Source organism: Anolis carolinensis, unplaced genomic scaffold, assembly GCF_035594765.1.
Source record: "Anolis carolinensis isolate JA03-04 unplaced genomic scaffold, rAnoCar3.1.pri scaffold_13, whole genome shotgun sequence".
In the NCBI taxonomy this organism is placed as follows: Eukaryota; Metazoa; Chordata; class Lepidosauria; order Squamata; family Dactyloidae; genus Anolis; species Anolis carolinensis.
In genome coordinates this window covers 3,260,991-3,288,075 of record NW_026943824.1, presented here as the reverse complement: position 1 = coordinate 3,288,075, position 27,085 = coordinate 3,260,991, and the positions used below count along the sequence as shown (strand labels likewise).

General features: G+C 41.9%; 1 protein-coding gene across 1 annotated transcript; it reads right to left on the bottom strand.

The window, feature by feature from the left end:
- Window positions 1–5,195: 5,195 nt before the first annotated feature.
- On the bottom strand, window positions 5,196–9,186 carry LOC103280272 (QRFP-like peptide receptor). The gene has a single exon (XM_062964546.1). The coding sequence runs from the start codon at window positions 9,055–9,057 to the stop codon at window positions 7,804–7,806; it is 1,254 nt and encodes a 417-aa protein (XP_062820616.1). The 5' UTR covers window positions 9,058–9,186; the 3' UTR covers window positions 5,196–7,803.
- Window positions 9,187–27,085: the final 17,899 nt, after the last annotated feature.

Here is a 27,085-nt window from a genome sequence, read left to right as displayed (position 1 = left end):
CACTCCTGAACTTAAACTGCCAACCTTTTGGACAGCAAGTTCAGCAGCACAGCATTTTAACTTGCTGCGCCACCGAGGATCCTGCTTCTGATTGACATACTTGAGACTCTTGGCAAGAAGGCATGGAAATGTCAGTCTTTTGGACAGGCACAAATGATGATGATGATGATGATGATGATGATGATGATGATAATAATAATAATAGAAAAGAAAAATGTTTGGATCATTGATGTCGCCATCCCAGGTGACAGTTGCATTGACGAAAAACAACAAGAAAAACTCAGGACCTCAAGATCGAACTTCAAAGACTCTGCCAGAAACCAGTGCAGGTGGTCCCGGTGGTGATGGGCACACTGGGTGCCGTGCCAAAAGATCTCAGCCGGCATTTGGAAACAATAGACATTGACAAAATCACGATCTGGCAACTGCAAAAGGCCACCCGACTGGGATCTGCACGCATCATCCGAAAATTCATCACACAGACCTAAACGCTTGGGAAGTGTTCGACTTGTGATTTTGTGATACGAAATCCAGCATATCTATCTTGTTTGCTGTGTCATAATAAAATTATTATTATTATTGTTATTATTATTATTATTATTATTATTATTATTATTATTATTATTATTATTCTCAACCTTCCTAATGCCACGACTCCTTAATAATAATAATAATAATACATCACACAGTCCTAGACACTTGGGAAGTGTTCGACTTGTGATTTTGTGATACGAAATCCAGCATGTCTATCTTGTTTTCTGTGTCATACAATATAATAATAATAATAATAATAATAATAATAATAATAATAATAATAATACATCACACAGTCCTAGACACTTGGGAAGTGTTCGACTTGTGGTTTTGTGATACGAAATCCAGCATGTCTATCTTGTTTGCTGTGTCACACAATATAATAATAATAATAATAATAATAATAATAATAATAATACATCACACAGTCCTAGACACTTGGGAAGTGTTCGACTTGTGATTTTGTGAAACGAAATCCAGCATATCTATCTTGTTTGCTGTGTCATACAATATAATAATAATAATAATAATAATAATAATAATAATACATCACACAGTCCTAGACACTTGGGAAGTGTTCGACTTGTGATTTTGTGATACGAAATCCAGCATGTCTATCTTGTTTTCTGTGTCATACAATATAATAATAATAATAATAATAATAATAATAATAATAATAATAATAATAATACATCACACAGTCCTAGACACTTGGGAAGTGTTCGACTTGTGGTTTTGTGATACGAAATCCAGCATGTCTATCTTGTTTGCTGTGTCACACAATATAATAATAATAATAATAATAATAATAATAATAATAATAATAATAATACATCACACAGTCCTAGACACTTGGGAAGTGTTCGACTTGTGATTTTGTGATACGAAATCCAGCATATCTATCTTGTTTGCTGTGTCATACAATATAATAATAATAATAATAATAATAATAATAATAATACATCACACAGTCCTAGACACTTGGGAAGTGTTCGACTTGTGGTTTTGTGATATGAAATCCTGCATATCTATCTTGTTTGCTGTGTCATACAATATAATAATAATAATAATAATAATAATAATAATAATAATAATAATAATAATAATACATCACACAGTCCTAGACACTTGGGAAGTGTTCGACTTGTGATTTTGTGATGTGAAATCCAGCATGTCTATCTTGTTTGCTGTGTCATACAATAATAATAAAAATAAATGTGCCGTGCCAAAAGATCTCAGCCGGCATTTGGAAACAATAGACATTGACAAAATTACGATCTGCCAACTGCAAAAGGCCACCCGACTGGGATCTGCACGCATCATCCGAAAATACATCACACAGTCCTAGACACTTGGGAAGTGTTCGACTTGTGATTTTGTGATACGAAATCCAGCATATCTATCTTGTTTGCTGTGTCATACAATATAATAATAATAATAATAATAATAATAATAATAATGATGATGATGATGATGATGATGACATTGGATCGAATGTAAACTCTGGCATTCCTGTGCCATCACGAAACCTTAGTGCTTCCAATCTGTGAACCTAAAGCATAGACGGATTCATGCGAGAACTCCTTTCCCAGAATCTGGAAAGAAAATTTTATAAAAAGCCTTGCTGCATGGCTTTGAGTTTTATTCTGGCACACCGATGGCGAGCGTGATTGCTTTTTGCAAACCCATCCAATCAAGGCTGGCTGATGCCTCTTGGTCTCCTGGGGAGTTGAGCGAGTGCAAGCATTTGGGCAGTAATGACCCTCTTGGCTCTTGCGGTTTTGTCCATCAAGGCCAGGCGGGATCCAGCAAAAGCAGACTTCTCTCCCCACCTTCCACACACAGCCTTGGGACTGCAATGCCCTTCGTCCCTGGGCAGAATCGAAAGAAAACAGTTGCAGAAGGTGTTTGGTTTCTTAAGGTATAAATTAGCAATTCATGAAGTCACGGAACATGAAGAGGTTTCAAGGTCCGTTTCTATCTTGATGCACATACAGTAGAGCAGGGGTCCCCAAACTAAGGCCCGGGGGCCGGATGCGGCCTTCTAAGGTCATTTACCTGGCCCTTGCCCTCAGTTTTATAATATAATATTTTATATCATTTTAATAATATATTGTATTTACATATAATATTGATAATATTATAATGTTATACAAAATAATACTAATACCATATAATAATATTAATTATATGTTATATATTACATATAATATTACAGTATAGTGCAGGGATCCCCAAACTAAGGCCCGGGGCCCGGATGCGGCCCTCCAAGGTCATTTACCTGGCCCCCGCCCTCAGTTTTATAATATTTTTATATCAGTTTTAATAATATAATATATTGTATATACATATAATATTGATAATAATATTATAATGTTATACAATATAATATTGATAATAATACCATATAATAATATTAATTATATGTTATATATTACATATAATATTACCGTATGGTTCAATATAGTAATATATAATGCTAATATTGTGCTATGCTAATAATATAATATATCGTATGTACATACAGCTGCTCTGAGTCCTCTTTGGGGTGAGAAGGGTGGGATATAAATGTAGTAAATAAATGCAGTAAATAATAAATAAATAAATAAATAAATAAATAAATTTTAGACTTAGGCTCGCCCAAAGTCTGAAATGACTTGAAGGCACACAACAACAACAACAACAACAACAACAACCCTAATTAACTTGAGTATCTCATTGGCCAGAAGCAGGACCACACTTCCCATTGAAATCCTGATAAATGTATGTTGGTTAAAATTGTCTTTATTTTTAAATATTGTATTGTTCTTTCATTGTTCTTGTTCTTGTTGTTTTTGCACTACAAATAAGACATGTGCAGTGTGCATCGGAATTCGTTTGTATTTTTTTCAAATGATAATCCGGCCCCTCAACAGTCTGAAGGATTGTGGACCGGCCCTCGGCTTAAAAAGTTTGAGGACCCCTGCAGTAGAGTCTCACTTATCCAACATAAACGGGCCGGCAGAATGTTGGATAAGCGAATATGTTGGATAATAAGGAGGCATTAAGGAAAAGCCTATTAAACATCAAATTAGGTTATGATTTTACAAATTAAGGACCAAAACATCATGTTAGACACCAAATTTGGCAGAAAAAGTAGTTCAATACGCAGTAATGCTATGTAGTAATTACTGTATTTATGAATTTAGCACCAAAATATCATGATGTATTGAAAACACTGACTACAAAAATGTGTTGGATAATCCAGAACGTTGGATAAGTGAGACTCTACTGTATTTATTCATAGCGTATGCAGATATTTATAACTTACTGTATATACTCGAGTATAAGCCTAGTTTTTCAGCCCTTTTTTTAAGACTGAAAAAGCCTCCCTCGGCTTATACTCGGGTGAGGGTCCTGGTTGGCTTAGATTTGGGTCAGCTTATACTCAAGAATATATGGTACATTTATTATTTTTCTCTATTATTATTGGTATTATTACATTTATTATTTTTCTCTATTATTATTGGTATTATTACATTTATTATTTTTCTCTATTATTGTTGCTACTATTACAATTGTTTTACTCTATTTTTATTATTATTATTAATACATTTATTATTTCACTCTGATATTATTATTCAACAACAACAACTCTTTATTGATTAGTCAATTCTGACCATATCAAAACAAGTGAAACATATGAAACGTACACACTTATGCATGCATACAGTAAAACCATGTATAGATACAAAGCATCCCAGCCTACAGGCCTAGGTAGTTATGAAAATACAGAATAAAAAGATTAAAATTAATTATTCCCTTAAGGTAAGGTTTGAGTGGGGGCAAGGGTACGTGAAACTAGTGGCTTGTCCATAGTAAATTTTAAATTTGGATTTTGTTAATGGCATTAATGTCACAGCTCTCCGCTTCCATCTTCTCGTGGATGGCCAGCGCTTTTTGCGTAAAAAGAGTCAGTTTTAAAATAGAGTTTTTATCTGAACCCATTATTATTATTGCATTTATTATTTTACTCTATTTATTATTACTTGTATCATTTCCCTGTATTTATTATTATTAATATTACATGTATTATTTTACTCTATTATTATTAAAAGGATACATAAGCACATTTACATTGAAAAAGATGAGAGTAATGATTTGATCAGAGTTGGACAGTCATATCTTAGATTACAGTTTGATGTAAAGATTCAAAAACATTTAAACTACTGAGGCCTCAATTAATGTAATTTTATTGTTATCTATTTTTATTTCTGAAGTTTACCACCCTCGGCTTATACTGGAGTCAACGTTTTCCCAGTTTTTTTTGTAGTAAAATTAGGTGCCTCGGCTTATATTCGGGTCGGCTTATATTTGAGTATATAGGGTAGTTCAAACTACATAATGCAGTCAACTCTGAACTGCATTATGTGGATCTACGACGGCAGTTAAAGTGATGTGAAACTGCATTAATTTCACAGTGTAGATGCACCATGGTGACGTTTTAAAATGCAAAGTCTGGATATTCCTGCATTGGTTGGATTTCCTGCTTCCAACGCCGTAATTCTCCGAGCCATAATCCAATGCAGAACACCACATTGGCTCTTTTAAAAAGTTTCAGAAAACTCAAAAGCTTACATCATTTAGGGAAAATTGAGTGACTCTTAAAGATATTGACCACCTGTAGTTTTGACTTTGGTTTTATTCTCATGGGTTAACACAGCCTGCTTTATTTTATTTTATTTTATTTCCATTGGGAGAAAAATATTTAGGAGAATCAACCTTCTGTAATTGCATGGCGGTGTTGATAACTTTGTCATTTCCCTAAGATGCCCTTAAAGAGCAAAATCCCCTTTGAAGATGTTTCTCCTTTGTGGGAGGAAAAAAAACCACACACTTTGAGGTTGCTTTGCTGAGGGAAACATCACAGCGGGAGCAGATGGATTCTCATTTTTATTTCGCCCGAAATAAATGTCCTCCCTTTTCCTCGGCCTTTTAATTTTGCATTAGACACGTACTTCACTTTCTTACCACAGAAGCTAAGAAAGCATTTACTTTTCCCCAGTCTGCAGGGATCTGGAGGCATCAAGAAACATACAAATGGAAGAAATAGACAGGGAGCCTATTCAGCATCCATCCACACTGCAGAACAAATGCAGTTTGGCACCTCTTTGATATATAACACCTTCCAACAAAGGTTCCCCCAGGTTGGGAGCAGCCAGGTTTTGACGCTGCAAGGCTATTCAATGCTAATCAAGGAGGCCAGTTGCTACATCCACACTTAAAGCAGGCATGGGCAAACTTCGGCCCTCCGGGTGTTTTTGGACTTCAACTCCCACAATTCCTAACAGTCTACCAGGGCCAGCTAACACCTTCCAACAAAGGATCCCCCAGGCAGGAAGAAGCCAGGCTTTGAAGCTGCAAGGCTATTCAATGCTAATCAAGGAGGCCAGTGGCTACATCCACACTTAAAACAGGCATGGGCAAACTTCGGCCCTCCGGGTGTTTTTGGACTTCAACTCCCACAATTCCTAACAGTCTACCAGGGCCAGCTAACACCTTCCAACAAAGGATCCCCCAGGCAGGAAGAAGCCAGGCTTTGAAGCTGCAAGGCTATTCAATGCTAATCAAGGAGGCCAGTGGCTACATCCACACTTAAAACAGGCATGGGCAAACTTCGGCCCTCCGGGTGTTTTTGGACTTCAACTTCCACAATCCTAACAGTCTACTAGGGCCAGCTAACACCTTCCAACAAAGGATCCCCCAGGCAGGAAGAAGCCAAGCTTTGAAGCTGCAAGGCTATTCGATGCTAATCAAGGAGGCCAGTTGCTACATCCACTCTTAAAGCAGCCATGGACAAACTTCGACCCTCCGGGTGTTTTTGGATTTCAACTTCCACAATTCCTAACAGCCTACCAGGGCCAGCTAACACCTTCCAACAAAGGATCCCCCAGGCAGGAAGAAGCCAAGCTTTGAAGCTGCAAGACTATTCAATGCTAATCTAGCTGGACAATTCCAACATTCACACTAACCTCAAACAGACAAGAGTTCTTTCTTTTTCCCACCCTGGACATCATTCCACAGGTATATAAACTCCACTTGCCTCGTTTCCAACAGACCTCACAACCTCTGAGGATGCCTGCCATAGGTGTGGGTGAAACGTCAGGAGAGAATGCTTCCGGAACATGGCCAGACAGCCTGGAAAACTCACAGCATCCCAACTATGCTATTGCTTGGAAATTATAATGACAGAGCTAAGCGAGGCTTCATTTTATTCCATATTCGTACTAATGGAAGCTTCCTTCCTCCTAAAAAAGCAGAGACAAAGCATCACAGTATCTCCCATCCCATAATCCACATTTTCCCCTGGTCTCTCGAAAATCCGTCCAGGCAATTGTTCATTCTGCCAACTCTTCAAGTTTCGTGTTTTGGTGGTTTTCTCTTCTTTGCAAAGGTGGAAGACCTTCTCATCCAGATCATGAAATACGCTTTGGTCAGCTTTCGAGGCAGCTTCTCATTTAAAAGAGCCTGATACGGATCCGCCTGTTCCCATTCTTGGATCCCCTCCAGAAGTTTTGGATCACAACTCCCATCTTCCCCCAGTCATCACCTTTTTTTAATGCATGGGTAAAAAGGAGATCCGTTCTGATGGTTGAAACATGGGTGAATGACATTTCCATCAAGTCTGTATGGGTCGGGCAAGGAGAGGTTAGTTAGTTAAGTATGCTGAGTACTAAACTGTAAATTTAAATTTAAATTGTAAATTTAAATACTAAATTCTCAGGCTGAGAGTGTGTAACTTGCCCAATGGACTAGTGTCATAGTCCAACATGAATGCTTGTATATGGATCCTTCATTGTTATGTCTGTATCCTCCACTTGGTTAAGTATAGTTCAAGAATTAGAAGTATATTCAACTATGTAGATGATGCAGAATACTGGCCTATCATCTAGCTATCCATCCATCCCACGTGGCCAAGTATAGTTAGCAAATTAGAAGTATATTCAACTATGTAGATGATGCAGAATACTGGCCTATCATTTAGCTATCCATCCATCCATCCATCCATCCATCCATCTATTCATCCATCCATCCATCCATCCATCCATCCATTCATCCATCCATCCTTCTATTCATCCATCCATCCATCCATCCATCTATCCATTTAATCTCCTGAGTGTGTGACAATGGCTCCTCTTTGGAAGTGTCATTGAGTACGGTCACGATCATTGCAAGACTTGTCCATCAAAGGAAGAGCGAAGGGAGACTCACTAAGGCCACAGGGTGAGTTCACACTTGGGTTCTTGGACTACAGTTCTTCTGGCACCTTCTCCTTGATGCCACGACTGGCTCAGGCCTTTTGGTAGACGAACCCTTGTAGGAGACCACTTCAGGACCTGAGGAAGGTAAGCTCTTTTCCGAGAGGGAGAAGCTGAGAAGCGAGACCATCTTCCTGTGGTATCTGGTCTTCATCTCCTTGGCCGACCGGTAGAGGTTGCCGACGAAGCAGTAGCAGATGGGGTTGAGGCTGGAGTTGGTGAGGCTGAGCCACTGAGCAAACGGTCGGAGCTGCAAGACCCAGGGGGATGGGGCCACCTCCCGCAAGGACTTGGGACTGTTGAACTCGATCCAGATGTCCATCGTGTAAATGGGCAGCCAGGAGATGGCAAAGAGCAGGACCAAAGCCACCACCATCTGGGCCACCTTCTTGCGAATCTTCAACCTGGAAGTCGGCAAAGTTTGGTTCAAGGCACTGCAGTCCCTCAAAGGTCTGGTGGGACTCCAGAGCCTGTGGACGGTCAGGCAGCAAATGACCATGTTGAAGAGGACGGGCAGGCAGTAGAGGGTGCAGAAGAGGAGGAAGCTGTAGGCTTGCTTGACCCGCTCCTGAGGCCAGACTTCCCTGCAGATGGGAAACGCCAGGAGAAGACCCGGGACGGCTCCGATCTCATCCATTTTGTTCATAAATATAAGCGGCATACAGATCGTGGAGGAGAAGACCCAAACCACCAGGATGGTGCCCCAGATCTTCCTCCGGGTGAAGAAGGACCTGGCGTTGAGTGGGTTGTGGACGCTGTAGTAGCGGTTCAAGCTGATCATGGTGAGGCTGAGGACGCTGGCGGAGACGGACACCGCCTGGATGAATGGCACCATCCTGCACAGGAAGTCCCCGTAGACCCAGGCTTTGTAGACCAAATTGCCGGCGGTGATGGGCATGCAGATGCACACCACCATCAGGTCACAGATGGCCAGGTTGATGAGGAGGCTCCTGGTGGCACTCAAGCGCGGCATCCGGCTTCGGCGCTTCTGGGTGAGCATCCGGAGAGACATGATGTTGCCCACAAAGCCCACCAAGAAGGAGGCCAAGTACAGGACGGTGAGGCCGATGGTGAGCGGCTCCTTGTCGAAGAGGAAGAGGAGCTTCCCCAGCTCCTCCCAGCCCAGATCTTGGCTCCCGTTGACTTGTCCCATCGCCGAGACATTCTCTGGTTTCCAGAGCTCCATTGGGCTCCCCGTCTCCGTGAGGCTGAAGGAGCCGTTCATGGCTCTGTCTTCTCTCCGTCACATCCGTCACAAATGGATATCCAGACTGCTAATAGCGAACAAACACAGAGTCTCTTTTCCTACAGCGAGCCGCCAGAAAAATCCTGAGAGTTCAGAGAGAGCTTTCCAGACCTGCAAAAGAGAGAGTTGGATAGAAAATGGTCAACTAAAATGATCAAGGCTCTGGAGAACAAACCCATGGGCATGTTGAGCCTGCAGAAGAGAAGGCTGAGAGGAGACATGATAGCCATGTACAAATGCGTGAAGAGAAGTCATAGGGAGGAGGGAACAAGCTTGTTTTCTGCTGCCCTGCAGACTAGGATGCAATGGAACAACGGCTTCAAACTACAGGAAAGAAAGGAGATTCCACCTGAACATTAGGAAGAACTTCCTCACTGTGAGAACTGTTCATCAGTGGAACTCTCTGCTGTGGAGTGTGGTGGAGGCTCCTTCTTTGGAGGCTTTTAAGCAGAGGCTGGATGGCCATCTGTTGGGGGTGCTTTGAACACGATTTCCTGCTACGTGGCAGGGGGTTGGACTGGATGGCCCATGAGGTCTCTTCCAACTCTAATAATAATAATAATAATAATAATAATAAGAAGAAGAAGAAGAAGAAGAAGAAGTTTATTTATATCCCACCTCCATCTCCCCCAAAGGGGACTTGGGGCGGCTTACAGCAAAATCAAAATACAGGCGATGATAATATATGAAACATCAAAGGACAACAATAAAAACCAATCATAAAATATACACAATAGGCGAAAAAACACAACACAGAATTAAGACATCAAATTAAAAACAACGAGGTTGCAATAGTGGATAAGCAAGGTGCACATTATGAGTAACAGATTCGTAAATAGATAAAGTGCATTAGATAAACTCTACTATTCTATGATTCTATGAAATTGGTATAGATAATAGACTTAGAATCACAGAATCATCAAACTGGTAGAGATTGCAAAGACCATCCAGTCCAACCCCAGCCATGATAATGAATATTTTAACTTCTTTTTTACCACGGGTTGTAATAGTAGCAACAATTATAGCGAAAAATAATAAATGTAATAATACCAATAATAACAGAGGAAAATAATAAATGTACCATATATTCTAAAGTATAAGCTGAACCAAATATAAGCCAACCAGGATCGTCACCCGAGTATAAGCCGAGGGGGGCTTTTTTAGTCCTAAAAAAAGGGCCGAAAAACTAGGCTTATACTCGAGTATATACAGTAATTGGGTAAGTTAATTGGGACTCACTTTCAGGAAAACTGGGTACAAGAAAGTGGCCAAAGTCCCATTGAACTCAATCAGGTTTACATGAGTCTTCCTTGTAACGCCTGCAACAGCTGACCTTAGTTTTCCTTTGTCTCCACCAGACTCTGCCTTTGCTCGTCTTTACCTGCCAGGCAAAAGTGGTTCTTTCGCATGAATATCTACGGATGTCGGGTCAATCTGAAGTGCGCTTTGGTAGTCGTACCTTGTAACATGGACTCAGGTTGCATGTGCTTCAAGGCATCCCTGTCAACATGGCTTGGGTTTGATGATGCTTAGCTGCCTTGTGGAATGAGGACGGACTGGGAATATCGCACACAGAGGAATTTGGGTGCTCGCTTGCGGATAAAAGCACCCTGAACACAGTAACACGTAAAGCTCTGCAGTCTGAAGAAATACTCTTGACACCCGCTGGGTGATTCTGGTGCAATGAGGATGATGCACTTTGCACCATTACTTGGGATTGGAGGGCACAGCGCCAGGCCCAGAAATTGCGTGCAGTGTGTGGATCAGAAACAATAAACAATCCTGGAGTGTTTTTAAAAACGGACTCATTCGGCTCGGTGTGAATGCTGCCTGTCTGCGGCTTGTTGCAGCCACAACATCCAAATTGAGCCATTGGACTTTGGGTTGTCCCCTCCAGAGAAGAAGGGAATTCCAGACAATAAACTATCAGGGCCAGCTAATCACCTCCCAACAAAGGATTCCCCCAAGCAGGAAGCAGACAGGCTTTGAAGCTGCAAGGCCGTTCAATATTAATTGCAACATTCATACTTGCTTCAGACAAGAGTTCTTTCTCCCTCCCTGGACTTTCCAAAGATATATAAACTCCACTTGCCTAGTTTCCAACACACTTCACAACCTTTTGCCTTTCCTTGCCTAGTTTATCCATGCTTCACAACCTCTGAGGATGCCTGCCATAGATGTGGGCGAAACGTCAGGAGAGAATGCTTCTGGAATATGGCCAGACAGCCTGGAAAACTCACAGCAACCCAGTGATTCTTTGACAACACATTCTTCATTGTGTCCAACTGCAACTTCCATCAACCTCCACCAACTGTAGCAAGTGGAGATGATGGGAGATGTTGTCCAGTGCCTTTGGAGGAGGCTAAATTGGAGGAAATCCACATTCAGATCCTCTCCTGTTCTCTCATGCTAAACTACTTGGCAGGGCTGCTATGAAGATTAGAATGATAGAACAATAGAATCATAGAATAGTAGAGTTGGAATAGACCTCATGGGCCATCCAGTCCAACCCCATTCTGCCAAGAAGCAGGAAATCGCATTCAAAGCACCCCGACAGATGGCCATCCAGCCTCCATTAAACAAATGGAGAAGGAGAGGAGAACAAGTATGGAGTGTATTGTCGAAGGCTTGCATGGCCGGAATCACTGGGTTGTTGTGAGGCATCCTCACAGCCTCTGCAAGCAGGAAGCAGACAGGCTTTGAAGCTGCAAGTCCATTCAATGCTAATTGCAACATTCACACTTGCCTCAGACAAAGATATATAAACCCCACTTGCCTAGTTTCCAACATACCTCACAGCCTCTGAGGATGCCTGCCACAGATGTGGGTGAAACGTCAGGAGAGAAAGCTTCTGGAACATGGCCAGACAGCCCGAAAGACTCACAGCAACCCAAATACAGAATGATTTGAAAAAGAGGAAGATGCATTTAATATATTTGATATAAGCACACTTTAACACAGTGTGTTACAGCGCTGAGCTGCTGAACTTGCGGACCAAAAGGTGCCAGGTTCAAATCCCGGGAGCGGAATGAGCATCCACTGTTAGCCCCAGCTCCTGCCAACCTAGCAGTTCGAAAACATGCAAATGTGAGTAGGTGAATAGGTACCGCTCCGGCGGGAAGGTAACGGCGCTCCATGCAGTCATGCCTATGGTCACATGACCTTGGAGGTGTCTACGGACAACGCCGGCTCTTTGGCTTAGAAATGGAGATGAGCACCAACCCCCGGAGTGTGAGTAGATCAATAGGTACTGCTCCAGTGGGAAGGTAATGGTGCTCCATGCAGTCATGCCAGTGGCCACATGACCTTGGAGGTGTCTATGAACAATGCCGGCTCTTCGGATTAGAAACGGAGATGAGCACCAACCCCCAGAGTCGGTCACGACTGGACTTAACGTCAAGGGAAAACCTTTACCTTTACTAAGCAGGCTGGAAAGGTATTGACAGGCTGTGATTTAATAGCCTGTCATCTATAAATTGTATATTATCAAGACAGACCCTGGACAAAGAATTGCATCCTAGTAGCCAATAAATCTGATTATAATATTCTCCCATCCTGTAGCTTGGTGCTGAAAGGACAGCTCTCATGCAGCCTCGATCCTTTGGCTTTGCTTTCCCCAAAGGAAAATCCCTCCAAATGCTGTTCTTTCCAAGGCAAAGGCACTTACTCTGAGTCTCCGGATCGGTGCATCTATCCCTTTGTTTCCCAAGAAGGATAATCTCCCAGGGAAGGAGTCTTTCTTCAACCTCTGCAGTTCTTCCCCTTCGTTGCTCCAAACCTCCTCCGAACCCGCTCTCTCCTGTCCTGGCAATTGCACAACCCACAACTCCCCCTCCTTCCAGGATGATGCCGACTGCTCCAAGCCATAATGCACCTCCTATATCCGTGAGCTCTTTCCTACAAACAAACCCCGTCCTTCCAAAGCGGAACCCCACTTTCCAATACCCATTTGGTGGGATTTCTTACCCCAATTCGGGCACGCCGTCCATCCTTGTGCTCTTTTCCATGCTGCACGTCTCTTGCACAGAGAGAGACTTCTGCATCCCTGGGCAGATGTCGGAAGCATCCGTGCCATCTCCGTAGACACACAAACTTTATTCCAAGCGACAAGGCATGTGCTACCTTTCTCCTTCCTGATGTGCGGGAACACAACCCTGTCCATTCACATAGTTCTCTGATTATTCACAAGCACACACCTCTCCTTACGTCTTCTCTTTCACGCACAATGAGCACATAGGCACTTTTTCCTTTGGTGTCTAAAACAAGAACCACCTTTTTTCCGTCCTCTTCTCTCAGCATCAGCTTTGGCTTCTCCTTCCCTCGGTGCTTCTTCTAATTTTTTTTTTTTGTCCAGCCTTCAGTGTCTTTGGCAGCCATGGATACCGAAGAAAGAAGTTGTCAATGATGTCAAATGGGGCATCTTTGCTAGAGAGAGCTGTGTGCCGCTAAACGGAGACCTCCTGGCACATCTCTGGAGAATCTCTGCTGAGTATTTATTTGATTTATAGCCTGCTTTTCTTGTAGTTCACCCTTAAACAGACAGCACTGAACCCAGCCGACTTTGGATCTGGACCAAACTTGATACACGGCCTCATCATGCCCAACTGAGCATACAGGCAGGGTTTCGGGGTGATTATCCTTTGGCTCTGGGAGTTGTAGTTCACCCTTAAACAGACAGCACTGAACCCAACCGACTTCGGATCTGGACCAAACTTGCCACACAGGTTTCTCAAAAGACCCGGGCACCGCCGGGTCCCCAAGCTAGTCTCTATATATAAAAGAGTGATGGAATCCTGGCACCAAGCAAAACAACAAAACTAAACACCCCCCAACCTCGAAATTTCACAACACAATCCATCATCCACGCCTTGAGGTTGAAACCACAAAATATCACATCACAAACTTCCACAGGGCCTAAAAAACCCCAAAACCCGGAGCTATTCAGTGCAATTCCAATGGGCCACAGCATCACGTTGCAGGGCACAGCTAGTAGAATCATAAAATCATAAAGTTGGAAGGGACCTCATGGGCCATCCAGTCCAACCTCATTCTGCCAAGAAGCAGGAAAATCACATTCAAAGCACCCCCGACAGATGGCCGTCCAGCCTCTGCTTAAAAGCCTCCACCACACTCCGGGGCAGAGAGAGAGTTCCACTGCTGAATAGCTTTCACAGTCAGGAAGTTCTTTCTAATGTTCAGGTGGAATCTCCTTTCCTGTAGTTTGAAGCCATTGCTCCATTGCGTTCTAGTCTCTAGGTCAGCAGAAAAGAAGCATGCTCCCTCCTCCCTATGACTTCCCCTCACATATTTGTACATGGCTATCATGTCTCTTCTCAGCCTTCCCTTCTGCAGGCTAAACATGCCCAGCTTCTTCTCCATATCCTTGATCATTTTAGTCGCCCTTCTCTGGACACATCCCAGCTTGTCAACATATCAATAATAATAATAATAATAATAATAATAATAATAATAATAATAATAATGCAGTCAAAGAAGAAGAACATGCCCTGACAGAATATGTAAAGCAAAGTGAAGAACCTGCTTTGATTGAAGTCAAAAATCAGAAACTCCTCAAAGCACAGCAGACAAAAAACCAGTACAAGAAAACCGCACTACAAACTAGAGCTGACAGCTGGCACAACAAAACACTGCATGGAAAGTTCCTTGACAAAATTGAAGGAAAAGCTGATAAGGAGAAGACCTGGCTCTGGCTCACGAATGGGACCTTGAAGAAGGAGACAGAAGGCCTGATCCTTGCAGCCCAGGAGCAAGACATCAGGACAAAGGCCATTCAGGCCAAGATAGAAATGACCCAAAATGCAGACTGTGCAAGGAAGCTGACAAAACCATTGAGCATATCCTCAGCTGCTGTAAGAAAATTGCACAGACAGACTACAAACAGAGGCACAACTGTGTGGCCCAAATGATTCATTGGAACTTATGCCTCAAGTCTCACCTCCCAGCAGTAAAGAACTGATGGGATCACAAACCTGCAAAAGTCTTGGAAAATGAGCACGCAAAGATACTGTGGGACTTCCGAATCCAGACGGACAAAGTTCTGGAACACAACACACCAGACATCACAGCAATTCCTTTTACTATCATCAGCTTGATGCCTTTCCTTGATGCAGTGGCTACTGGTGGAACGTCTCTGGGTTTTAGTCTGAACTTTTGTCAGAGCTATTTCTGTGTGGGAGGTTAGGGTTGTAAATCTTTAAAGTTCCGAATAGAACCCGGAAAACATCCACTTCCTCCTTGATATCAGGGCAACTGGTTACCATGGCCTGCCTGCATTGTGGGTTAATTTTTTAAAACCTTCCCTGTTGTGATTGAGATAGCTGCACAATGTCACCCCATTTCTTATTTCCTCGTAAATGAAACGTTCATGCAAATGCAAGTCGGTTAGAGAAAAACAAAGCCATGCCTCCTGCAGAGCCGAAATGTAGAGGGGACGCAATATACATCTTTGCTGTAGAAGAGGAAATTTAGAAAAGAGGGATTGGGTTCATCAGAGAAATAATGGCCCTTTCTTTTGATTAGGTACATAGTTGGATTTGCTTGGGGAGAAATGATGGGCCGAGGCCAGCTAGGCAATTACGGTGATTGCCAGACGGTGTTGCCAACTTGCTCTTTCTTGACACTTGCTGAGCTTAAAGAGCTACAGGATACAAACTTGTTGCAGTATTTGAAGCCCACACTGTTTGCACGATAACAAAGCACAGCTTAGCAGCTGTCAAAGGAACAGGAGCATGACGAAACAACTAGTAGGTGACATCCTACTAGTCTTCATTCTTCTTCCTAGCCATAGCTGGTGGTTTCCAGGTCAGTAAGGCAGTGGTTCTGGATCAGGTTTTTATATAGCTAGTTGTGCCCGGCCACGCGTTGCTGTGGTGAAGTATGGTGGTATGGGAAATAAAGTATTGAGGAATTGGTGGTAGTTAATAGGCATGTCCGATCGATGGAAAAATGTTTCAATTCTAGTTTCTAAAGTAGAGGGTGCTGGCGCTTCGATATAGAAAGTATTTCTGAATTTTTCACCCAAACATTTCGGATATTTCCGAAAATTCGTAATGATTCTAAATGTTTCTAAAATGGCGGATGCGCATGTGCAGTCGCCAAAAAAAGGAAACGAGGGGGGGGGAGGCTTTTAAAGGGCTCTCCCACCCTCATTTCTTGAGCTATCCGTATCAAATTTGGTACAGTGGGAGATCACATTCAACACTCTTTGCTCAACAAATTGCAGAACATTTCCTGTCTTTTATGATTTTTTGGGGAAAAAATTTAACGAAACATTAAGACACATTTAGAGAATGGGCCAACAATGGTTCAAATTACATTGCTGGTTGCGCCCAGGGACAACATCTCGGAACTCGATTCAAAAAGCGAGAACAATCCGAAATAATTCCGATATAAGAATCAAAATGATTTTTTGGACAACCCTAGTAGTTAAGGTAAAGGGTAAAGGTTCCGGCCTGTTTATGTTGGATAATTGAGACTCTACTGTATATTTATAATTTATATTATCTGCTTAGAACTGGATTATATGAGGCCCCTTCTACACAGCTGTATAAAATGCACACTGAAGTGGATTATATGGCAGTGTGGAGTCAAGATAATGCAGTTCAAAGTGTGATGTGATTTGGTCCAGTGGTTTTGTTGTTTACTCCATGGGAATTATGCACAATACATTTATATATATATCATTCTATTATTATTGTAGTATATTATTATATTATTACTATTATATTATTATTATATTATTCATTATTCATGACTACATTGAAACTACAATAGAGAGAAATCAGCGTGGAAACTGCAAGAGGTACCATAGATGGTTGTACATGGGAATAATGGTAGTAAATAGTTTTTGATTTATTAAATACAGTTACAGTAGAGTCTCACTTATCCAACATAAATGGGCCGGCAGAATGTTGGATAAGCGAATATGTTGGATAATAAGGAGGCATTAAGGAAAAGCCTATTAAACATCAAATTAGGTTATGATTTTACAAATGAAGCACCAAAACATCATGTTAGACAACAAATTTGGTAGAAAAAGTAGTTCAATACGCAGTAATGCTATGTAGTAATTACTGTATTTAGGAATTTAGCACCAAAATATCACGATATATTGAAAACATTGACTACAAAAATGCGTTGGATAATCCAGAACATTGGATAAGCGAGTGTTGGATAAGTGAGACTCTACTGTATATATTGCAATTATATATTTTTGTTATTTAAACTATATATATTGTGAAATTATGGTTTTTTTTTCTCGAAGTGACACACCACCCAAGTCATGCTAGGTTTTTTGGTGAATTTTGACACACCAAATGCAAAAGGTTGCCCATCATTGAACTACACCTTCCATTATTCCATTACATTGAGCAGTTAAAGTGGTGTCAAATGGCATTATTTCTACAGTGTTCAGTCTCTTTTTGATTTGGTCTCCATTTCGATTCATCACTGAACCAAGGAGGAGAAAGTCAGTAGCAGAATAAAACTCCATTTATCGTTGCGAGATGGGATAACCAGTTGATCCGCATGTGTTTATTATTATTATTATTATTATTATTATTATTATTACTATTATTAAACTTTATTTGTACCCCGCTAGCATCTCCCGAAGGACTCGATGCGGCTTACAAAGGCCAAGGCCTCAACACACAATATAACAATACAAAACAAAAAGCAAATTAAAAACAATTAAAACAGTATAAACAACAAGCAATAACAATACGCTAAAACACAATAGAACTGGGCCATTTACCATCTAAGTTCTAAAAGTGCTGCAGACATATGAATTATATACTTATACAGTATTGGAGAAGCTATAGCCTTTTGTGTAGATGGAAGTATGAGAGGAATTCTGTATTTAATTAATCATAAATTCCTTAATAATCAATCAGTCATTTGATATGCTTATTGTACTAGACAAAGGTCATGACAGAACTATAAAATTTATATAAAAATAAAAAAATTAAAAAGTACAAAAGACAGTAACCAAAGTTATTATTAAACTTAAGTTATTATTATTTGTTTGTCCAAGCCAAAGAAGTGAGAAGCCAACCTGCAAGTTAATTTGTGAACAGGGAACTGGGTTGAATACAAACCCATTCTCATTGGAAACGACAGGATCTCTATTCCTTTACGGATCTCCGGAATCGTATTTACGGCTCGGCAAAGATAAACAACCACTGCAAAGTAACATGGGCATTTTCCCCCCAAAGCACACAGAAAGAAATGTGTCCTTTCATCCTGCACAAATCTCTTTATGGAGACCCGCAAAGAGCAATGATAATTTCACACATATTTCCCTCCCGCCCCGAGAGAAAGAGCGATCCTGCTAATGGGAGAAATAAAAGAAGGAGTAAAAAAAAGGCAAAATGCTGGCAGGCCTTGGTTAAGCTCCCCTGATAGGTATTTTATTCTCTTGTCTTCTTTGATTTGGTAAAATAGTCTAAATTCCTTAAACAAGAATGCATGATAAGCGAAGATGACTGCAAATGAGGATGAGGCTGAACAAAGAAGCATGTTGGCTAAGTGGTAATTTTAACAAAAAACACAAGCAGTGACAAAGATCGATATGCCAGCAGGTGCCTTGTTATTCAAAGTCTTCAGAAACATCACAGCCTCACTGTCATTAAGTCTAGTCGAGTCCGACTCTGGGGGTTGGTGCTCATCTCCATTTCTAAGCCGAAGAGCCGGCGTTGTCCATAGACACCTACAAGGTCATGTAGCTGGCATGACTGTATGGAGTGCCGTCACCTTCCTGCCGGAGTGGTACCTATTGATCTACTCACATTGGCATGTTTTCGAACTGCTAGGTTGGCAGAAGCTGGCACTTACAGCGGGCGCTCACTCCGCTCCCCGGATTTGAACCTGGGACCTTTTGGTCTGCAAGTTCAGCAGCTCAGCACTTTAACACGCTGTGCCACCGGGAGTAGGAAAGCTCATTTCAGGTTTGCCTTCAGGATGCCATAATTCTTTGGTACCTATTGGTCTACTCACATTTGCATGTTTTCGAACTGCTAGGTTGGCAGAAGTTGGGGCTAACAATGGGAGCTCACCCTGTCTCAGGGATTTGAACCGCTGACCTTCTGGTCAGCAAGTTCTGCAACTTAGCGGCCCTTCAACAGAAAGGAGATGCCCTTGATAGGGAAAACATCATTGATTGTGCACTTCTGATCTTCGTATGATGGATGGATCCAAATCCTGTTTTGCAACAAAGTGAAGAAGGGCCGGGCTGTGGCGCAGACTGCTTAGTAGCCAGCTGCAATAAATCACTATGAGTTTGAGGCCAGCCCGTGTTGGAGTGAGCACCCGACAATTAAAATAAAAAAATAGCCCCTGTTTGTTGTTGACCAAAGCAACTCGAAAGATAGTTGCATCTATCAAGTAGGAAATTTAGGTACCACTATGTGTGGAGGCTAATTTAACTAAATTTACGACACCATAAAACTGCCACCAGCGTGCGGAAAGGAATGAGGAAGTCGGCATCACAGTGGATGATGAAGCAGCTGCTCCCCCGTGGCTGGAATCGAGCATCCCCTCAGGAAGCTGGAAGCTGGAGAAGGTTAAATTGCCTCTGTGTCTGTCTCTGTCTCTATGTTCATATGGCATTGGATGTTTGCCTTGTATGTGAATAATGTGATCCGCCCTGAGTCCCCTTTGGGGTGAGAAAGACGGAATATAAATACTGTAAGTAAATAAAATAAGAGCAATTTTGTTTCCCCTTTCCTTTCAATCTTCCTCCTTTGTTTATAGAACCAGAAAAGCCGTTGTCCAGCTTTTATATTCACCAGCTGCCTCTGCTTCCTCTTGGCATTTAGGTACCACGTCAAAATGACCCCAGGCGATTGAATTACCTTGCCTTAATTGGAGATATTTGTGCTTGACATTTGAGGACTCTGGCTTTCGGCTTGATGCATTGTTTTTAAAATGCAGGCTTGGCATGTTAGAGGATAGTACCTGTTATTGTTGATAATGTTTTAAGTGCTTGTTTTCTATATTTATTTATTTTATTTATTTACAGAATTTATATTCCGCCCTTCTTTCTCACCCCAAAGGGGACTCAGGGCGGATCACATTGTACACATATAAGGCAAACATTCAATGCCCATATACACATAGAACAGAGACAGAGACAGACGCAGAGGCAATTTAAACCTTCTCCAGCTTCCTGAAGGAATGCTTGATTCCAGCCACAGGGTGAGCAGCTGCTTCATCATCCACTGCGACGGCACTTCCTCATTCCAACGGTGGCTGGATGATTTTTATGGTGTCATAAATTAGCCTCCCCACATATAAGTGGTACCAAATTTCCCACTTGATAGATGCAACTATCTTTCGGGTTGCTTAGGTCAGCAACGAGCAGGGGCTATATTTTATTTTTAATTTTCTGGTGCTTTGATGTGATTCTATGGTATGCTTCCATAAAGTCATGCTTGAAGATCTAGCAGTGTGTAGCTGTTCTGTATACTACTACTAACAATAATAATAATAATAATAATAATAATAATAATAATAATAACACTTTATTTATATTCCACTCTTCTCCCTAAGGGGACTCAGAGTGGATTACAGCATATTTTATTTATTTACAGTATTTATATTTATATACATTGTACACATATAAGGCAAACATGCAATGCCATATAACAGAACAGAGACAGAGACAGACGCAGAGGCAATTTCAACCTTCTCCAGCTTCCAGAGGGAATGCTTGATTCCAGCCACAGGGGGAGCTGCTGCTTCATCATCCACTGCGACAGCAACTTCCTCATTCCAACGCCGGCTGGATGATTTTTATGGTGTCGTAAATTAGCCTCCCCACATATAAGTGGTACCTAAATTTCCTACTTGATAGATGCAACTATCTTTTGGCTTGCTTAGGTAAGCAACGAGCAGGGGCTATATTTTATTTTTAAATACACGGGCTGGCCTCGAATTCATGACCTCTTAGAGTGATTTATTGCAGCTGGCTGCTAACCAGCCTGCGCCACAGCCTGGCCCCCAAAAATGGCGAGGAATTCTGGGGACTGCAAGGTTGCTGTGAGTTTACTGGGCTGTGTGTTCATGTCCCAGAAGCATTCTCTCCTAATATTTCACCCACATCTATGGCAGGCATCCTCAGAGGTTGTGTTGGAAACTAAATTAAGTCCGGTTGTGTCCGACTCTGGGGGTTGGTGCTCATCTCCATTTCTAAACCGAAGAGCCGGCGTTGTCCGTAGACACCTCCAAGGTCATGACTGCATAGAGTGCCATTACCTTCCCACCGGAGCGGTACCTATTGATCTACTCACATTTGCATGTTTTCGGGTTGCTTAGGTCAACAACGAGCAGGGGCTATATTTTATTTTTAATTGTCAAGTGCTCATCCCGACAGGGACTGGCCTCGAACTCATGACCTCTTCGTCAGAGTGATTTATTGCAGCTGGCTGTTAACCAGCCTGTGCCACAGCCCGGCTATATACTCATTTCTGTATCATACCATACTATACACTCATATGTCAGGGGAAAACCTTTATGGATGAGATTAGATCAGAGAAGAGTTTGTCTGTTTGCTGGCCTGTACATCCATATGTTTTTTCTCCCCTCCCTCCCTCCTTCCCTTCTTTCCTTCTTTCCTTCTACTTTCAAACTGCAAAGCAGGGGAGATAGGTGGGAAATCTATATACGGTAGAATCTCACTTATCCAACATTCTGGATTATCCAACACATTTTTGTAGTCAATGTTTTCAATACCTCGTGATATTTTGGTGCTAAGTTCGTAAATACAGTAATCACTACATAGCATTGCTGCGTATTAAACTATTTTTTCTGTCAAATTTGTTGTATCACATGATGTTTTGGTGCTTAATTTGTACAATCACAACCTAATTTGATGTTTAATAGGCTTTTTCTTAATCTCTCCTCATTATCCAACACATTTGCTTATCCAACCTTCTGCCGGCCCGTTTACGTTGGATAAGCGAGACTCTACTGTATCTAAAAATATAATGTGCATAATTAGGTCCGAGTTAGCAACAAAACCACTGGGACAAATCACACCAAATTTGGCCACAAAAAACATAGTCATCCAATCTATGTCTTTCAAACAAAACAAAAACAAAAAACCCTGGGAAATAAAGTCCAAATTCGAGAACGAGGAAGAGCCATTTTATTTATTTATTTATTTATTTATTTAGAGTATTTATATTCCGCCCTTCTTTCTCACCCCGAAGGGGACTCAGGGCGGATTACAATGAACACATATATGGCAAACATTCAATGCCAACAGACAAACAACATACATTAGACAGACTCAGAGGCATTTTTAACATTTTTCCAGCTTCACGATTCCGGCCACAGGGGGAGTTGTTGCTTCACCGTCCAGTAGTGGCTGTACTTCCTCATTCCTTTCCTTATGTTTTGCTGGCAGTTTTATGGTGTTGTAAATTACCCTCCCGCATAAAGCGTCCCTAAATTTCCCTAATTGACAGGTGCAACTGTCTTTCGGGGCTGCATAGGTCAACAGCAAGCCGGGGCTATTAATGGTCGGAGGCTTAACCCGACCCGGGCTTCGAACTCATGACCTCTCGGTCAGTAGTGATTTATAGCAGCTGGTTACTAGCCACCTGCGCCACAGCCTGGCCCCTGGTTGCTGATCAGAAGGGTAGGCCCCGCCCCTTTAGGCCCCACCCTCTTTGTCTCCTAGCAGCCCCCTTGGGGTACAGCCAGGATTCAGGCTTTGAGGCTGCAAGGCTATTCACTGCTATTCCACCTGCCCAACAAAGCATTCCCATAAGCCACAGCAACACGTGGCCAGGCACAGCTAGTAGTTTTATACCCTGTTTCCCCAAAAATAAGACAGTGTCTTATATTAATTTTTGCTCCCAAAGATACACTAGGTCTTATTTTCAGGGGATGTCTTATTTTTCCACAAAGAAGAATTCACATTTATGGTTGAATTTTTAAAAAATGAAAATTTATTATCAACTGCACAGGAGTTGATATCACAAACCAGAATAACAAAACTGTGAATCCTTTCAAGAATTTCTATATTTTATTGCTATACTGTTTTTAAATTACTGTTTTAAATTTCTGTTCGTATGTAAATTTATGTTGTTGTTGGGCTTGTCCCTGTGTAAGCTGCCCTGAGTCCCTTCTGGGAGATGGAGGTGGGATACAAGAATAAAGTTATTATTGTATTATTATTATTTCTTGTTACTACCTTTATTTCTATGTACAACAATCTATGGTATGTACATTTACCGATCCTGCATGCTTCCGAACAAAAACTTTACTAGGTCTTACTTTCAGGGGAGGCCTTATATTTAGCAATTGAGCAAAACTTCTGCTAGGTCTTATTTTCTGGGGATGTCTTATTTTCAGGGAAACAGGGTAGGATGGTGGGAACCAGAGAGGGGAAATCCCGCAAACACTATTGGGGAACGGTTTCATGAAGCTGATGGGAAGCAATTTTGGTCTGGAATGGCTGGCAAGTTCCCAGATTGGAGGCTGAAGCTTTTCATCTGTCGAACTGGCTCTCCGTTCTGCAGATGGGACGCGGCGAAAAAGCAAACAAATTGGCTTTCTTTCTACAGATGGCGAACAGGCTCGGGTTCCTTCCCTTGGTTGTCTTGCCGGGCGTGGGAAGCAACGCCGAGGCGGAAACGGGACTCTTCCCCGATGGCCAATGTTTGCAGACAGCTCGTTTGAGTTTAACAATGTTCCTTGGCCTTGTTCTCTCCCACTGAGGCCTCTCTGCATTCCCGGCTTTGTTGATGATTTCTTTACCAGGGTTCGGGAAGAAGACCTGGGTCTGATATTGCCTATTAAGAACACAACGGCCCAACATGTGCCCCGTGAAACCTCCCTCCGAAATGCGACAATTTCAGCCAGGTAACATTCCGCCTGCTTTGGGAAATGCATCAAAATAGACGGCTGCTTATTATGCTTTTGTTTGCATTTGTTTTGTTTGTATGCTAACCTGAGATCTTTTCATATTCTGTAGGATGGAAATATTTTACACCCAGTTACAGTGGTATGATATTCTAACTGCCATGGGCTCGGGATGTGGCGCAGGCTGGAGAGCAGCTGCAATGAATCACTGCAATGAATCACTCTGACCAGGAGGTCATGAGTTCGAGGCCCGCTCGGAGCCTATGTTTGTCTTGTCTTTGTTTTATGTTAAAAGGCATTGAATGTTTGCCTATATGTGTAATGTGATCCGCCCTGAGTCCCCTTCGGGGTGAGAAGGGCGGAATATAAATGCTGTAAATAAATAAATAGATCCATCCTATAGACCAGGCATGGGCAAACTTTGGCCCTCCAGGTGTTTTGGACTCCAATTCCCACAATTCCAAACAAAACAAATTCAATTGTGGGAGTTGGAGTCCAAAACAACCAGAGGGTCTGCTAAAGATCCATCCTGTTCTAAATGCCATAGATCCATCCTATAGGATGCTGGGATGTGTAGTTGAGCAAAGTACCTAGAATGCACTGCTAGAGAGCTTTAGTGTGCTAGATGGAAAATAATAAGAATACTGAAGAAGGAGACAGAAGGCCTGATCCTTGCAGCCCAGGAGCAAGCCATCAGAACAAATGCAATTCAGGCCAAGATCGAAAAATCAGCTTATGACCCAAAATGCAGGCTGTGCAAGGAAACCGACAAAACCATTGATCATATCCTCAGCTGCTGTAAGAAAATTGCACAGACAGACTACAAACAGAGGCACAACTATGTGGCCCAAATGATCCATTGGAACTTATGCCTCAAGTACCACCTCCCAGCAGTAAAGAACTGTTGGGATCACAAACTTGCAAAAGTATTGGAAAATGAGCACGCAAAGATACTGTGGGACTTCCGAATCCGGACTCACAAAGTTCTGGAACACAACACACCAGACATCACAGTTGTGGAAAAGAAAAAGGTTTGGATCATTGATGTCACCATCCCAGGTGACAGTCGCATTGACGGAAAACAACAGGAAAAACTCAGCCACTATCAGGACCTCAAGACTGAACTTCAAAGACTCTGGCAGAAACCAGTACAGGTGGTCCCGGTGGTGATGGGCACACTGGGTGCCGTGCCAAAAGATCTCAGCCGGCATTTGGAAATAGACATTGACAAAATTACGATCTGCCAACGGCAAAAGGCCACCCTGCTGGGATCTGCGCGCATCATCCGAAAATACATCACACAGTCCTAGACACTTGGGAAGTGTTCGATTTGTGAGTTTGTGATACGAAATCCAGCATATCTATCTTGTTTGCTGTGTCATAATAAAATAACAATTAATAATAATAATAATAATAATAATAATAATAATAATAATAATAATAATACATCACATAGTCCTAGACACTTGGGAAGTGTTCGATTTGTGATTTTGTGATACGAAATCCAGTATATCTTTCTTGTTTGCTGTGTCATAACAATAATAATAATAATAATAATAATAATAATAATAATAATAATAATAATAAGCAACACACAGTCCTAGACACTTGGGAAGTGTTCGACTTGTGATTTTGTGATACGAAATGCAGCATATCTATCTTGTTTGCTGTGTCATACAATAAAATAATAATAATAATAATAATAATAATAATAATAATAATCCTAAACACTTGGGAAGTGTTCGACTTGTGATTTTGTGATATGAAATCCAGCATGTCTATCTTGTTTGCTGTGTCATACAATAAAATAATAATAATAATAATAATAATAATAATAATAATAATAATAATAATATACATCATACAGTCAGCAAATTACCTCCCAACAAAGGATTCCCCCAGGCAGGAAGCAGCCAGGCTTTGAGGCTGCAAGGCTATTCAGTGTTCGACTTGTGAGTTTGTGATACGAAATCCAACATATCTATCTTGTTTGCTTTGTCATACAATAATAATAATAATAATAATAATAATAATAATAATAATAATGCCTAATAATAACCCTAACTGCAAAAGGCCACCCTGCTGGGATCTGCACGCATCATCCGAAAATACATCACACAGTCCTAGACACTTGGGAAGTGTTTGACTTGTGATTTTGTGATACGAAATCCAGCATATCTATCTTGTTTGCTGTGTCATACAATAAAATAATAATAATAATAATTGTCAGCTCACCACAGCCGCTCCTGAATGAACACACGAGACTCTTTGTGGTATCACCAGGAACTTTTACTGTAGGAAACATGAACATCAGAAAAGCCAAGAATGGGAGGCTCCGGCCAACCCTCCTTTATATACCCTCCCCCTCATTTGAACAGTCTCTTCCCGCTCAGTAAAACCCCGCGCAAATTCCCCGCCAAGTCCATCAGCCGTTTCTCCTCCGAGTCCTGGGACGCAGGTGTCTTATCAATGTCAGTGACCCTGAAACTCAGAGCCACATCCAGGCTCTAGTAGCAGGGTCCTGACATGGCGTCCTCCTCCCCTTCGTCCTGGAAGGAAAAGATTAAACACAACTATTGTTCTCCGCTGTCCAGAGTTCCTTTATACTTTTTTAACAGGCTGCAATGGAATACCGGGTGTACCTTTCCTAGGTCCTTTGGTAGCCTCAGCTCATAGGTCACTTCGTTTATTCTTTTTGCTACCCTGAATGGCCCTATATAGCGTGGAGCCAATTTCTTGGATGGGAACCCCAATTTCAGGTTTTTTGTGCTCAGCCAAACCAGATCTCCTTCGCCCAATTTGTCCCCCTCTCGGCGCCTACGATCCGCAAAGAGCTTGTACTTCTTTTGTGTTTCCCGCAATGCCTCTACCACGGTTTGCCACCCTTGCTTGATTTTGGCCGGCCATTCCTCGTCGGTCTGGCCCTCCCCTTCCTTCCACTCGGGTAGCCTGGGGAAAGGTGCCACCTCCTGTCCGTATACTATTTCGAATGGGGCACGACCTGTGGCCGAATGTACGGCCCCGTTAAAAGCCATCTCAGCAAACGGAAGAAGGTCCGCCCAATCATCCTGTCTATAATTGGTGTACATCCTTAAGAATTGGCACAGTGTCTGTTGGG